Source organism: Carcharhinus amblyrhynchos, chromosome 6 (genome assembly GCF_965287045.1).
Source record: "Carcharhinus amblyrhynchos chromosome 6, sCarAmb.v2.hapA, whole genome shotgun sequence".
Lineage (NCBI taxonomy): Eukaryota > Metazoa > Chordata > Chondrichthyes > Carcharhiniformes > Carcharhinidae > Carcharhinus > Carcharhinus amblyrhynchos.
The window spans coordinates 114,095,444-114,112,001 of record NC_137329.1 but is presented as its reverse complement, the minus strand read 5'-3'; the positions used below and the strand labels follow the sequence as shown (position 1 = coordinate 114,112,001).

General features: G+C 41.9%; 1 protein-coding gene across 3 annotated transcripts in view; it reads right to left on the bottom strand.

The window, feature by feature from the left end:
* The window catches only part of ano6 (anoctamin 6), a 115,810-nt gene that overhangs the window by 61,048 nt on the left and 38,204 nt on the right, over positions 1–16,558 (bottom strand). For all 3 annotated transcript variants that reach the window (XM_080191244.1, XM_080191242.1, XM_080191243.1), the window contains one exon: positions 53–187. In XM_080191244.1, coding sequence (XP_080047370.1) covers positions 53–187 — 135 coding nt within the window. The remainder of the gene's footprint in view (positions 1–52; positions 188–16,558) is intronic.

Sequence of the window (16,558 nt, the reverse complement as noted above, 5' to 3'; positions counted from 1 at the left end):
AGTGACGCTCATGCCCCACAAATGAGTTAAAAAAGAAAACACCAGATCATACCTTTCTGCTTAGAATTGATCTCATCTTCTTTTTATCTCCGGGTTTCTTGTGTTCCTCTTGGTAAACCAATACAAAGTCAATACGACGCTGGCCATCAGCAAAATAAATGGAGTCTTCATTCCCATCAAACTCAACCTATATTGAAGAAACCAATGCATCATTTATTCAAAGCATTTCACGGTTGTTTTTTTTTGCTTTGCTGTGACAGCGGTGCATGCGGAGGGCAAAGGAGAGGCATCACAATCCCAAAGTCACACCAATCATCAAGGACTTTTGTACATGCGTGATTTTGGAGGAATCAATGAACAAAACACAGGTAACGAAGAGCTAAGCAAGAGAAATGGAAATCATTTTATGGTCACGACATATCTTTGCTTATGATTATACACAAGGTAGGGAAATTAGTAACATGAAATGTTGTATCACAAGGTGAACACCCAAGGTGTCTGACTGGTAATTAGAACATTATCTAATAAAATAATGTAGAAAAGTCTTCAGCACAAACAGTTCAAAAGACCTACTGTGCTTTCCAAATATTTCTTCATATTAACATAGAATTGTAGAATTCCAACGGTGCAGGAGGAAGCCTTTCAGCCCATCGATCCTATCCAGGCCCAATCCCCATAACCCCTCTTAATTACCCTGCTAGTCCCCGTGACGCTCAGGTCAATTTACCATGGCCAATCCACCAAAACCGCACATCTTCGAACTGCAGGTGGAAAACGGAGCACCCAGAGAAAACCCATGCAGACACATGGAGAATGTGCAAAGTCCACCCAGACAATGACCCGAGGTCGGAATGTCAGGATACTCAACATTATCAAAGGCCCTTTGTCAATTTCAGGGTCAATCTTCAGGGAACTAGCAGGTGGTGATAAAACACAACGTGAGGAATTTTCCCACCCTGCCCGCCTTCGGAATTGTAGGAGGCAGGGGGCGGATCATTGACCTCGTCCATTGACCTCGGGTGGCATTTTCAAGTTCTGGGGCGAGTGTAGCCGGAAATCCCATCCAAAGTGTTCCCAGTTGTTTATATGTTGTTTATCATTTTAGTAACTACTTTTTGAAAGGACGCACCTTCCTATTTCAATGATTTTCTCATTTACCAACCCCTGTTTAAGGCATTCCACTTTCTGATGCTGGAAGCCCCAGGGGCAGACCTGTGAGAATCTACAAACATGTACATAACTGATGTATGCGACAGTCATGAAGTCTGTCTCCTACGATTACATTGCTATGCAACGGTTGTAAAGTGAAGCCTGGACTTTTAACTCCTAGCTTATTTTTAATATTCGTGCATAATATTATAATGTTCAGGGTGGCACATTGGTTAGCATTGCTGCCTTACAGCGCCAGGGACCAGGTTCAATTCCGGCCTCGGATCACTGTGTGTGTGTGTGTGTGTGTGCGTGTGTGCGCGCGCGCGCACGCGTGCATGTTCTCCCCATGTCAGCGTGGGTTTCCTCCAGGTGCTCCGGTTTCCTTCCACAGTCCAAAGATGTGCGGGTTCGGTGGGTTGGCCATGTTAAATTGCCCCGAGTGTCAGGGTGACTAGCAGGATAAGTATGTGGGGTTACGGGAATAGAGTCTCGGTGGGATTGTGGTTGGTGCAGACTCGATGGGCTGAATGACCTCCTTCTGCACTGCAGGGATTCCACGATTCTATGGAAAGAATGGATCGCAAGCATCCTCCAACAGAGAAGAAAAATATTAAAAATAACAAGAAATTAAAAATTACAAACTAACATGCCAGCACCTGACAACTTGAATACTCAGCTATAGCACAACATAGCTCTGGATGAAAAAAGCTCTTTTTACCATTTGATCTCACCCTTCCAGAACACAAAACCCATCATCTTTCCTCAACTCAAAAGAGAACCTTGGCTTATAAATAAACACAAAATACTGCAGATGCTGGAATCTGAAACAAAAACAGAAAAATGCTGGAGAAACACAGCAGATCCGACAGCATCTGTGGAGAGAGAAAAGAGCTAATGTTTCGCGTCCAGAGGCTTATAAATGTTCATTTGAAGGAGGCAAGATTTTTTATTAAAGCTCCTTACTGATAGTCATTGCCAGAACAATAAATTGTTGAATCACCAGAATATCTCTTTGCAAAGAAAGACTAAAGTGTTATGATATTTGATATATAATTTCAGGTAGATAGAAATGTTCTTTTTACATTTGAGCGAACATATTTATTTTTAAAGGGCTGTTATTGACATTATCAGCAGCTGCCAGGAGGTACTAGTTCCAAAGCTTGTCCGCTTTGCATCCGTTGTACTGTATTGCTAATCTGGTTGTCTCTCTGTAGAAAGCTCCCGCACCCAGAATGACAGGAGCTTCACTACACACAAAATTCTCCAACAGTTCAAAATATTGAGCTAGCCTGTGAAATTCCAGTTTCTCCAACTAGTCCATTACATTACAAATCAGTATTAAAAATCACTGCAGTGATTATGGCATGAATCTTTTGCTTGTTGGGCAGGCGTGCGCACTCAGCGGGCCTGTAATCGGATTGGTTTTTGACTTTAGTCAGCCCTGGAGGGTTGGTTTTTGACTTTGGTCAGCTCTGGAGGGTAAGTTCACGCCTGCTGGCCAACAGCCATGCACTCTGTGAAAGGCTGAGGTTGCCAGAGAAGGCAAGAAGATGGCGAGAACCAATAAAAGGTCTGGCTTTTCTAATGTGGAATAATTGAGGGCAATGCCAGCTAATTTTCCTTTATGCCCAAATGAGTTACGCCAGCTCATATTTTACGTTGCAATACATTTCATGTCATAACACGTCTTGTATCGCATCATGTTTTATGTCATGGCACATTTTCTATCTGACGGTTTTAGTTTTCTTTAAATTTATTGTTCCATGGAGTGTGGGTGCTGCTGACAAGGCCAGCATTTAGAACAGAGAACATTATAGTGCAGTACAGGACCTTCGGCCCTCGATATTGCACCGACCTGTGAAACCAATCTAAAGCCCATCTAACCTACACGATTCCAATATCATCCATATGTTTATCCAATGACCATTTAAATGCCCTTAATGTTGGACAGTCCACTACTGTTGCAGGCAGGGCATTCCATGCCCTTACTATTCTCTGAGTAAAGAATCTACCTCTGACATCTGCCCTATATCCATCATCCCTTAATTTAAAGCTATGTCCCCTCATGCTAGCCATCTCCATCTGAGGAAAAAGGCTCTCACTGTCCACCCTATCTAATCCTCTGATCATCTTGTATGCCTCCATTAACTCACCTCTTAACCTTCTTCTCTCAAACGAAAACAGCCTCAAGTCCCTTAGCCTTTCCTCATTAGATCTTTCCACCATATCCGGCAACATCCTGATAAATCTCCTCTGCACCCTTTCCAATCCTTATACATCCTTCGTATAACGCAGCAACCAGAACTGCACCCAATACTCCAACTGCAGCCGCACCAGAGTCTTGTACAGCTACATGACCTCATGGCTCCGAAACTCAATCCCTCTACCAATAAAAGCTAACACATCAGGGGAGCTCATTGCTTAAGCGGTTGAAGGTATTGGAGTCGCAGGTGTTTCCTTGAGAAATGTCTGATTAAGGCAGTCAGGTTCTTTAAGACTGTCATAAAGTTTCCTGTACATGCTTGATATGTAGGTTCCCTGTGGTATGACTGATGGCACAAGTGGCTGTCACTGATAGTACAGCCATGACAACAAAAGTAACTAATTTAAATCAGGAAATTGGCAGCTGGATGTATAATAAAACAGGAAGCAGCCTCTGAATTCTGACAGAGTTTGCTCCTGCTCTTAATTTTCAACTTGGTGCCAGTGAGAGGGTTTAAAATAGGACACAAAGTAATTTATGTAGAAGTTATCATTTCTCTTAGAAATGTTCCAAAGCACCTGAAGACATGACTAGTTGCTTGGTCGCCTGAAATTTGAATATTGCTGAAAAGACATGTTGGCCCGAAGCTTTTTGTCTTGCACTCATCAGGACAAATGCAAGAATGCCAAATTTCACACAAGCACAAGATTTATAGCGCAGGAGAAAAGGGTGCAGACTGGTTGGTAAGTCGAATCTGGTTGGCTGAGGCGTTGCCACGCAAAAAGCAACAGGCTCCCCAATCTTCTGGGTAGTTCAAAAAAGGTCCAAGGCTTGAACATATTTTTATTTGCAAACAACAGGTCCCTATATACGAGTGTACACTGCTTCTAACAAATGTAAATGAGCCACATAAAGAGCTCGAATGGTCGACTTAAACTAGTTGTTAGTGTTGCTATTAACACACTTCAGATTGTTCAACAAGTTCTGCCCAATTGCTTAATCATATCTAACAGGAGACATTCTGTTTTGGGTTTTGCCAATGCATCTGGTGACATGAGTAGTAGTATTTTTCACTAATAGTTTGTCCAAAAAGACATTCTGTCTAGCACACACAATTCAGCAATGTTGTGTATGAATTTCAGTACATGTGTGATGCCAGGTACATGGGTCGTACATCCTAAATATTGGCTGAATTTCAAACAATAGGCTTGACTAGCTGTCTGTATTACTCATCACACAAGTTGTGGCCGTTTGGACCATGGAATCACCTAATGTCAACCGAAAAGGAGCTATCCAGCCTAACCCCAGTTCTTGTTTTGCAGCCCTTGTTAACTAAGCATGTCCCAGTTTTTCTTTAATACAATAAGGGTTTCTGTCTCTACCACCATTTCAGAGCAGTGAACTGCAAACCCCCAATCTCTCGCTGGATGAAAGCATTCCTCTTCAACTCCTATTTCATCCTGCGACAACTCACTTTAAATTCATGTCCTCTAGTTATTGACCTCTCTGCCAAGGGAAATAATTACTTCCTATTCACTCTGAATAGGTCTCAATATTTTATAGATCTCAATTAAATCTCCCCTTAGCCTCCTCTTCTTTAAGGAAAGCAACTCCAGCCTAATCAATCTTTCCCCATTCTTGGTAATATCCTTGTATATATCCTCTGTACCTTCTCTTTAATCTGTTGCTATAAACTGGCTGCTGCAAAAGTTCATAAGATATAACAGCAGAAAAAGGCCATTCGGCCCATCGAGTCCGCTCTGCCATTCAATCATGGCTGATATGCTCCTCTTTGCCATTCCCTTCTAACCCTACATCTCATAACAAATTAAAAATGTCTAACTCCTTAAATTTACTCATTGTCCCAGCATCCACCGCACTTTGGGACAGCGAATTCCACAGATTCACAACCCCTTGGGAGAAATAAATTCTCCACAACTCTGTTTTAAATTTGCTTCCCCTTGTCCTAAGACTATGACCTCTCATCCTAGAATGCCTTACAAGAGGAAGCATCTGCTCCACATCTACTTTATTCGTACCTCTTATCTTGTACACTTCAATTTGATCTCCCCTCATTCGTCTAAATTCCAGAGAGTACAGGCCTAAACTGTTCAATCTCTCCTCATACGACAAACCCTTCATGTCTGGAATCAATCTCGTGAACCTCCTTTGAACTGCCTCCAATGCCACTACATCTTTCCTCAAATAAGGGGACCAAAACTGTGCACAATACTCCAGGTGCGGCCTCACCAATGCCTTGTATAGTTGCAACAATACTTCCTTCCTACTGCAGCTACCTACATAACAAGTGAGTAGGCTTATAAAGTAGGTTATGGGCAGTACAGCATTTTGAGATGTTTACTAGAGTATAGATGCTAGCTCTTTCAAACTGGATTCTGGTGGTGTTGGCTGGAACACCAATAAACCCTCTGCTCCTACTGAATAACTTTGTTGAATGACTCGGGCATCTGGGAGAGAACAATTGTCAGCATGGATATAATAACATTAGAACGGAGTAGGCCATTCAGCCCATCGAGCCTGCTCCATCTCTCAATACAATCATGGTTATTAAGACGTTTCCATGCATTTTACACACACCATCCTCAGAACTATTTAGCTCAATGTTAATTAGAAACCTATCAATGTCTACCTTAAACATACTCAATGGACAGAACTTCCCCTCTTGCCTGCCAAGAGGATCGTAGCAGGTGGGACATGACCGGACCATGCAAAGAGCTGTTGAGCTTGGCTGGGATTTTCCAGTCTTGGGACAAGCACGGGCTGAAAATCTCGCCCTTTGACTGAGCTCCACAGCCCTCTGGGGTAGAGAATTCCAAAGGCTCAAAGAAATTTCTCCTCATCCCAGTCCTAAGTGACATTCCCCTTATTTTTGAAATCTGGTTCTATACTCCCCAATCAAGGGAAACATCTTGCCTGCATCGACCCTGCCTATTCCTTTATTTTGTAGGCTCTAATTCTTCAAAACTCTGAAAAATACAGGCCCAGTTTGCCCACTATCTCTTCATAAGACAGTCCCACCATCCCCAGAACAAGTCTGATGAACCTTTTTTGCACTCCCTCTATGGCAATAATATTCTCTCTCAGGTAAAAGGTACCAAAACTGCAGGCAGGACTCCAGATGCAATCTAAGCAAAGCTTTGAATTAAGATTCACAATTGCTTGAATTCTGGACCTTCAAAGCCAAATATAAAATCGAGGGAAAATTAACAGTCGGCTGAAAGAAATATTAATGATCAGCCTCATAAGCAGGTGGGCCAGTTGGAGGAAGTCAACTTTCATCTGCTTATTTTGTAACTCTTCCTTACTAGCTTATTAGTCACGATACCCCGTCCATCAGGATCAGTTTAAAGAACACAGCAAATTATCACAGGAAGACAATCCTGGTCAGGAAGGACCAGTACAGATATTCTCACTCTTTATGGTTAAAATAGTGAGGGAGTTGGATTTGCATGTGGTGATACACTTCAGCATGTATGGGAAGCAGTTCTGATAGCACAGCCTAGCCTGAGGCAACCCAGGCTAGAGCTTAGAGAATCAGGTCCTCTCTCAGTTCTGCAGTGTAGAGGTTAGGGTTTCGCTTTCCCAAGGTCAATAGAATCACAGAAGCCCTACAGTGCAGAAGGTGGTCATTCAGCCCATAAGGTCTGCACTGACAACAATCCTACATAGGCCCTATCCCCGTAACTCCATGTATTCACCTTGCTAATCCCCCTGACATGATCAATCCACCTAACCCGTACATCTTTGGAGTGTGGGAGGAAACTAGAGCATCTGGAAGAAACCCAGGCAGACACAGGGAGAACATGTGGACTCCGCACAGACTGTCACCGAAACCAGAATTGAACCCAGGTTGCTGGAGCTTTGAGGTGTCAATAACTTTTTAAAGCTTTGAGGTAGCAGGGCTAACCACTGTGCCTCTGTGAAGTCCCTTGTACATTTGATATATCTAGGGATGCAAAAGGAACAAGATCAGCCTTTTTGCTTCTGATACTTTGACGAGAAGTTGTATAGGAAAGAAAAAGGTCAGTTTAACAATTGATCCAGACTTCAGCATCAAGCTGCCTATATTAATAAGAGCATTGAAAGCAAGAGGGCACCACATAGTATAAATTCTGAAAGTAATTCCTAGGGCACAACTAGGGTTGGCATCTTGGCTTATCTGTGTCACTGTATGGTAGTGTAGTTTGACATTGGTTGACTGATGGTGATAGATGGCAGCACGGTGGCACAGTGGTTATCACTGCTGCTTCAAGCGTCAGGGACCCGGGTTCGATTCCCAGCTTGGGTCACTGTGTGTGGAGTTTACATATTCTCCCCGTGTCTGCCTGAGCCTCCTCCGGATGCTCCGGTTTCCTCCCACATTCTGAAAGACTTGCTGGTTAGGTGCATTGACCCGAACAGGCACTGGACTGTGGCAACCTAGGGAATTTCACAGTAACTTCATTGCAGTGTTAATATGAGCCTGGCTTGTGACTAATAAATTAACTTTAAAAAAAAAGATAAGAGTAATAATCAATGTGTGCGGTAACTGAACCATTTTTGCTGACACTAATTGTGATTTAACACAATTCACTTTTAAAGCTCGATGACAAGAGCTGCCATTTGGAAAGCATTTCCTCTTCTCAGAATAGGAGGAAGTGCGACTTGCATTGGTAGCGCTAAACAGAATTCACTCATGCAATGCAAACCGCTGTAATCACATTTTTCTATATGTTTACCTCATCTCTAGCCCTTTGCCACATGGTTGATTTTGTGTGGGGAAAGCTTACTCAAAATGACAGGTTATTAACCATGATAAATACATTGCAACAATATACCATTTCCCAATTATGTTTCGCAACACTGACAACTAATTGCAGGACGGGATTGATAGATGAGGTTTTAAACTAATTAAGCATAATCTGCACAGATAATGAGCTTAATGAACCTGTTAGTATTTATTCCTTCAATATACAAACTCTGAATACATTTTATTTAGTTGTTTCAATTAAAGTATGCAAAGTAAATTACAAATATTTTCTTCTGTACGGAGAACAGTGATAGCAGTTTAACGCATTAAAAAAGCTGGGATTATCTTTCAATGAAATATGTGTGTTAACTGATATAATTTCTCATCTAATGATGGACTTAAAACAATGATAAAAATTTCTTCTAGCAACTTTCTGTTGCTGTGGATTTCAAGAAATTAGACATAGCTCTAGGGGTTAAACAGATCAAGGGATATCGGGGGGGGGGGGGGAGGTGGTGGTGGATGGGAGAGACAAGATCAAGATATTGAATTTGATGATCAACCAGGAATGGCAGAGCAGACTCAAAGGGCTGAATGGCCTACTTCTGCTTCTTTATTTCTATGAATGGGAATTCACAATTCTGTGAACAATGGTTCAAATTGACAAAAAAAAGTACAACCTCCAAGTTTGCTAACAGAAAGAAAAGCAACAATTCATATTTTCTTGCCTCGTGCTCACAAGCTATGGGGAGGTTAAACTGTATAATCTCCAAAAATGTACAATTAACCCACGGCAGTTCGCTGCGACTCAGGCAGCTTGTCTGGTTTGTGCTGCTTGCTGTTTTAAATGATTGCTTCAGGTAGTTAGCACTTGCCACAAAATTCATTGATTTTAAAGTTTAAGCTTATTTTATGCATTGAAACACAGAGGGTAACACGTTGCTAGCTTCTCATACCAACTCTCTGACCTCAGTGCTGAAGAGATTGAGGGAGGGACCTAAATGGCACCTGTTTCACAAAGGGCAATAAATAGGAAAATGGCTGCTGAGATAAGATGACTGAAGTTGGGAAGGGTGACCCAAAAACAGAGTCAAAAAGATGGGGGAGAGCAATGAATAGGCAAGTGGAGTTCAAGGGTGTAGGCTTAGATTGCTGAGAGAAACAGAGTAACAGCAAAAGACAGAATGATTTAATGAAGTTGGGCAAGGTTAACAGGGATAATCTTTCTGGAAGAGTTGAGGAATAAAATGGGTAAAGGTGCTAAATGCATTTAATTCTAATAAAAGCTCATGGTGAAGCGGGGATCTAAGTAAATAGGTTGGGTTTAGAAATTTGCACTAGGAGATAGATTAGGACTTGATTTTTTAGCTGTTAAATTTCAATGGGGAGGAAGGGGCATTTACAACTTTGCAAGGTTTCATAAGTAAATGAGTAAAGATCATTGCACTTCACTTCACCTGAAAGGGGAGGCATTGGAAGACATAAAAGATATTTATATTTTGGGAAAAAACTAAGCTCAAAGAGGTACTGAGGGTAATGACATCAAAAATAAAAGGGCAAAAGGATATCCAAGGAAACATAATGAGCTGAGTCACGTTGGCTGCATGAGGGAGATGTCCTGAGACCAGCTTTGTGTTGAGAGAACGTGCCCCATCTAAAGTAGCCAGCCAGAAAACAAGAATGTCTTTGTTTCAGAGCGTAGTCTTGTTTCTGAATTTTCTTGGATTTACACAGCTGAATGGAAGGATGTTGTGGGGTATACCTTTACTCAAGTGATAAAGTATTGTCTTGGATAAAACTACTGGATTTTGAGAGTCTAAAAATCTATAAGGGAGTGTTGCCAAGGTGTTTATCTGTATGTTCTGACCAAGTAAAGTCAAAGTTTATTTATTAGTCACAAGTAGGCTTACACTAACACTGCAGTGAAGTTACTGTGAAAATCCCCTAGTCGCCACACCCTGGCATCTATTTGGGTACACTGAGGGAGAATTTAGCATGGCTAATGCACCTAACCAGCACGTCTTTTTGGACTATGGGAGAAAACCCACGCAGATACAGGGAGAATGTGCAAATTCCACACAGACAGCGACCCAAGCTGGGAATTGAACCCAGGTCACTGGTGCTAAAAGTGCTAACCACAGTGCCGCCCATAGATACTTCACAGCAGGTTTTGTAAGACTGTTTAACTGTGTAACTTTAATCTTGTGTGCTTAAGTTCTATTTTCTTCTTGCTAATAAAATCTTTTAAAGTTTAAAATCCGGGAATTATCACTGGAATTGTATGCTTCTGGGAGATCTAGGTTTCTCCTCCTTTTCAGAATATAAAAATAAAGTTTATGATTAGTGTCTCCCTCTGGGACTTAACTTACGCTGCAAATATCGTCTGCTGTGGTCATAAACAGTGTTGGTTGGAGTTATGGATAAGTGAACTTTGTAGGACACCTGATTTGAGTTGTAGTTTGGAAAACTTGGGAGTTGTTTTGGAGCTTATGGAGAGTGGGTGGTGAAAAGCTAGCTAAGTTTATTTATTAGTCACAAATAGGTTTACATTAACACTGCAATGAAGTCACTGTGAAAATCCTCTAGTCGCCACACTCCGAAGCCTGTCCAGATACACTGAGGGAGAATTTAGCATGGCCCGTGCACAAAACCAGCACGTCTTTCGGACTGTGGGAGGAAACCGGAGCACCTGAAGGAAACCCGTGCAGATACAGGAAGAAAGTGCAGACTCCGCATAGCCAGTGAAACGAGCCGGGAATCGAACACGGATCCCTAGCACTGTGAGGCAGCCGAGCTAGCCACTGTGCCACAAGGATAAGTGTTGTAAATGAACCTAGGAATGGCAAAAGCATGGCATGCCATCTTGATGGTGAAGAGATTGAGGGAGAGGCAGACGTTTGTAATATTAAACATATATTAATTATATTGGATTTGGGGTTTTGAAGGGCACCAAGGCCCCATATGGTCTAATGTCATATTTAAATTTGAACTTTAAGGTAGACCTAAAGACCAGCAACAATCATTTTGTTAATCATTGATGGGAGAATTTAAATACACATTAATTACACAAGTTGCTATATTTAAGTTTGCTGTTGAATTCCTGCATAGCCGATTTCTGGTTTTGTTATTATCATGAAGTCTTTTGGTCAAAACTAGGGTCACGTTGCAATATGAAGAATACAATCAACTCCCTCCTCCTAGCACAGGTACAAATAAATAGCAAAAATATTTATCTTGACACAAATATAACTCCATTCCCTGGGGATGCAGCTGTTGGAACTGATTTCAGGGGAATTGCTACTGCTCAAAATATCTAACTTATTATGGTTTTTTTTTGGGATGCCCACATTTGAAAACAACTTTAAACAAAAACTATGTTTCGAGCTTTTTCTTTTATTTGCTCAGTACTACACAGCAATGATTATGAATCAGAATTCCAACATGGATCACTTTGTACATTAATGCTGAACAGAGTGGGAGGAACACATTTTAAATATGTGTCCACGGGTGGCAGAGTTTCAACATGTCAGCCACAGAATGGGAGGAGAATGATTGTGCAAGATCCGAACACAACTGTCCAACCTCAACATCTGACATATAGTCACATATTACAGAATGTAGTTTAAACCATATATGTGTTGATGCATCAGTGTGTTTTTGTAATAATTTACCAAGGCCACAATAACAATACTTGTCCCACCAATTTAGTCCGATTCTCAATTATTAAATCCACTTTTCCCAGGTAGCAAGGCATTTTGCTCCTAAACAGGAAGAGTGAAGAAGTGCGCAAAGTTATTGGGAGAAGAAGTGGGTTGCTTGAAAAAGGACAACTTGAGGCAGTTATCAAAGTGACAAATGAAATGTCATGATCTTGAACCGTGACAGGATGCAAACATGGTACTAAAACCAAGGGTAGAATTTTACAAGCTCTTTTTTTTTTAAAGTGCCAGGTGGGCGTGGAATTGGGAGAGTTCCAGATGTTTTTTGGGAGAGTTTTGGCCCAATATTATGCACTCTGTCTTTAAAATTTTGGACGAGTCCGCTTCTGGCCATAGAGGCTGCGGTTGGGGCTTAATGCGCCTGACAACCTGTAGAGAATGGTATTGCGCACGTGCAGACCTCTGATACTGCACACACGCATTAACATTAGCAGGGATCTGACAGACAAAGAGAACCGTCAGGCCCCTGCTGCTGCCTCAAGTAACCCCTCCCTGCCCCGCAATTGCCGGGGCTCACAGCCCGAGATGCAGCCCCTGCCTAGACCAGTCGTGGATCTCCACCCTTGCCCACTGATCGCAGCCCCACTGCCTTCCCCCACCATAAAGGCAAGCAAGCCCAAACCACTGACTGCAGGGCTTGATAAAGACATGGGAATGAATATTTAAATAAATTTCAATGCACTAACCAGCCTCTCACTCATTTCTGGTGAATGGCTGACTGTGCCAGAAATCCAGTTGTCGTAAAATCATGCAGGTCGTAAAAACTGCCACCATTCGTACTAGCCGCTTTACACCCAATTTTACGACATTTTCCCACCACAAAATGGGCATAAAGCAGCAGTAAAATTCCACCCCAAATATTTACTGACACTCTATAGATGTTTTTGAATTATATTGTTGCCATTTTGTACAAGAGTGACAAAGATTCCTAACATAGTGAATTCTGTACTGATTTAATTATTTATTAATATGAGACAGAGTCATAGCGATTTATAGTCTTGAAACAGTACCTTTGGCCCAACTTGCTCATGCCGCTTTTTTTTTAAATCCCAAAGCTAATCCAATTGCCTGCATTTGGCCCATATCTCTCTATGCCTATCGTCCCCATGTAACTATCAAAATGCTTTTTAGAAGACAAAATTGTACCCGCCTCTACTACTACCTCTGACAGCTTGTTCCAGACACCCACCACTCTGTGTGAAAAAAATTGCCCCTCTGGACACTTTTGTATCCCTTCGCTCTCACCTTAGAACTATGTCCTCTAGTTTTAGACTGCCCTACTTTTGGGAAAAGATTTTGACTATCTAGCTGATCTGCGCCCCTCGTTATTTTATAGACCTCTATTAGATCACTCCTCAGCCTCCTATGCTCCAGAGAAAAACGTCCTGGTCTATCCAGCATCTCCTTATAATCCAAACCATCAAGTCCTGGTAGCATCCTAGTAAATCTTTTCTGCTTAATCCAGAAACTCTGCTAATCTTCTGGGGACCCGGGTTTAAATCCCACCACAGTATATCTGGATTTTTAGCCTGGCTAATGGCGGCTGCTCCGGGGGAAGCTGCTGTCTGTCTATCTGTGTGAGGGAGGGAGAAGCTGTGGGCCAAGCTGGCTCTTCTATATTCCTAAATTTGCAATGAGATAACCAGGGCAAAACATTTTAATTTCCCCTGAAGTTAATGGGGGTCATTGATAAAAAACCTGGCAGTGCCTTACAGTATTGATTGATTATTTGTTGTAAAAGTAGAAATAAATTCCATTTTGAAGAACATCCTTGTGAGGATCATGTGTAAGATTTTCAACACATTGTTCAGACAACATAGCGTGGGGCATATTCTGCAAAACTAGTCCATCAGATGCCAAGAATGGGCCTTCCTTCCTTACACAATAGTTGAGGCCTTGCCCGAAGGTTGAAATGCATGCTTTGAATTGTTACAACCCTTGTACAGAGCGATGAGACTGAAAGAGAGATACAAATTTCCCAGTAACCGTATCAAAGGTTCACACTAGATTTCACATTCCAGGGTTTCTACTGTAACAACCAAACTAAACTGACAAAGACTGAATATTACTTAGTAGACAACTAATACACTAAGCTAAGGGGAGCCGATGGCCTAGTTATTCAGAAACTCAGCTAATGTTCAGGGACCTGGGTTAGAATCCCGCTATGACAGATGGTATTATTTGAATTTGAAAAAAAAAATGTGGAATTCAGAATCTACTAATAACCGTGAAACCATTGTCGAATGTTGGATAAACCCATCTGGTTCACTAATGTCCTTCAGGGAAGGAAATCTGCTGTCCTTACCTGGTCTGGCCTACACTTAACTTCAGAGCCACAGCAATATGGTTGACTCTCAACTGCCAATGGTCTAGCAAGCTACTCGGTTGCTTAATCGCTCAAGACAGCTCACTACCATCTTCTCAAGGGCAAATCGGGATGGGCAATCAGCGATGCCCATGTCCCACGAATAAATAAAGTATTCCCTTAACAGAGCCAAAAATCCTTCACGATGTTATAAACTGTCCACAGAATTTGGTGTGGTGTTAAAGTAGAGCACAGGTACAGTCCCTTTGGTCTACCAAGTCCAAAACTTCTCTCAGCTTTATCAGGATCTCTTCTCTCTGCTTCACTAATATTTTCTAAATAAAGTATTCTTCACTCAATCCTTTGAGCATAATCTGGAGATTCTGTGCTTTTTAACTCTTCACAATCCTGGTTTCCTCAAACAGGGGTTGTTCCTCAACAGCACCCCCCCACGTGGTTGATAACCTGAAAGCAGTCCTCTTCTTCCTGGCACAGAAGCACCAAAACTTATGTCTGTCTCCGAGAGTCAGTGAACCTGATAACACGAAAGACAGCTGCATCCACCTCTGCGTCCAGTTGTTAAAGCTTGCATTTGACTTTTAATAGGTTTTGACCTGAGTCACTGCCCATGCCAACAAGATCACATGAACCTGTCTCCACTTAGACTTGGATGAAATCATTGTCCCTTTCCTCTACTCCATTTGCCTTGAGTTAAAGGAGACAATTTTAAATATAGCCATCTGATCAACCTCATATTCACAACAAAATGGATCCTCCCACAGACCAAAGAGTTAATTTACAAAATGATCTCTGTCATGACTATGATTAGTGAGAAGGAACTTGCATTGATAAAGTGTCTTTTAAAACCTAAGAACATCCAAAAATGTCAAGAAAATAACTCCTTAAGAATTTCTGAATGTTAGGCATATTCCTGACATAAATCTTAAGACACAGGAGCAGAATTAGGCCACTCAGCCCATTGAGTCTGCTCTGCCATTCAGACAAACCTGATATTTTTCTCACCCCCATTCTCCTGCCTTTTCCCCATAACCCCGAGGCTCTTATTAATCAAGAACCTATCTACTGAGGACACTCAATGACCTGGCCTCCAGCCTTCTGCAGCAGAGTTCCACGTGTGTAATAATGTGGTATAGCCAAGACAGCTAATATAAATCAAATGCACTTATTGAAATGTCAAAACAAAAACATGAACGTTACTTGAATTTAAAGTTTTAGTTTATTTATTGGTGTCACAAGTAGGCTTACATTAACACTGCAATGAAGCTGCTGTGAAAAATCCCCAAGCCGCCACTCTCTGGTACCTGTTCGGGTACATCGAGGGAGAATTTAGCATGGCCAATGCACCTAACCAGCCCGTCTTTCAGACTTTGGGAGGAAACCGGAGCACCCGGAGGGAACTCACGCAGACATGGGGAGAAGGTGCAGACTCCGCACTGACAGTGACTCAAGTCAGGAATCGAACCCAGACCCCGGGCACTGTGAGGCTGCAGTACTAACTACTGTGCCACCCCCCCCGACTCATTCACAGGCGCAACGAGTCAACTTTCAGCTGAGTAATTGGTAGACCGGCATGACGATACGTCAGCACTACTGTCCTGAAAAAACATTATAGCCTCACTGACAATAACTCCAGTTTAAAACATTTTAACGAACAGTTTTCAAACTGACACATTAACAACTGCAGCGAAAAAATGTCAAGAACTGAAGTTCTTTGCAGCACCAAGACCAAGGCAGTATATTCATTTCTGATGTATTTGCTAAAAAAAATTCAATAAATAATTAATAAATACAGGAAGGCAGTCATCAAACCAGGTTCTTTGTTAATGATTTCCGTGAACTTCAGGGAAGAAGAATATATTGCCTCAGGTAGCTCAAATTAATAAATAGTTCCAGAATTAACCAAGTCATGAATCTTTTTGGCAGCAGTAATGAGGTGTCAGAAATACCTACCAGAGTGTCAGTAAATATTTATCAAGTTGACAAAGTCGCATTCAAGAAGGTTGGACTGATGGCATAACAGGGGGCACTCCTTCTCAGTTATGACATTATTTTTCGTTGTACATGTTTGAGCACCAAGGGCAGGATTTTCCCATCCCGCCCACCGCGGGAATTGTAGCAGGCAGGGACGGACCATACAAAGGTCCAGTGACCTTGGGTGGGATTTTCCAGACCTGGGGCGAGCGTGGCCAGAAAATCCCACCCCAAAAGTTCCCTTGGTGTTTATTAACGCAGAGAAAGGATTTAAAAAAAAAGACATTTAAGAGCAGCAGTGCACCAATGCGTCAAGAGTTAAAATGCAAATTTAACCCTTTGCTTCCCCTTTTAGTAGCCCCCTCATTTCAACCAAGTTAACTGAATTTGGGCTTTCTGCAGTGAAGCTATTTTCCCTTAGTACAGCATAAGCTTGT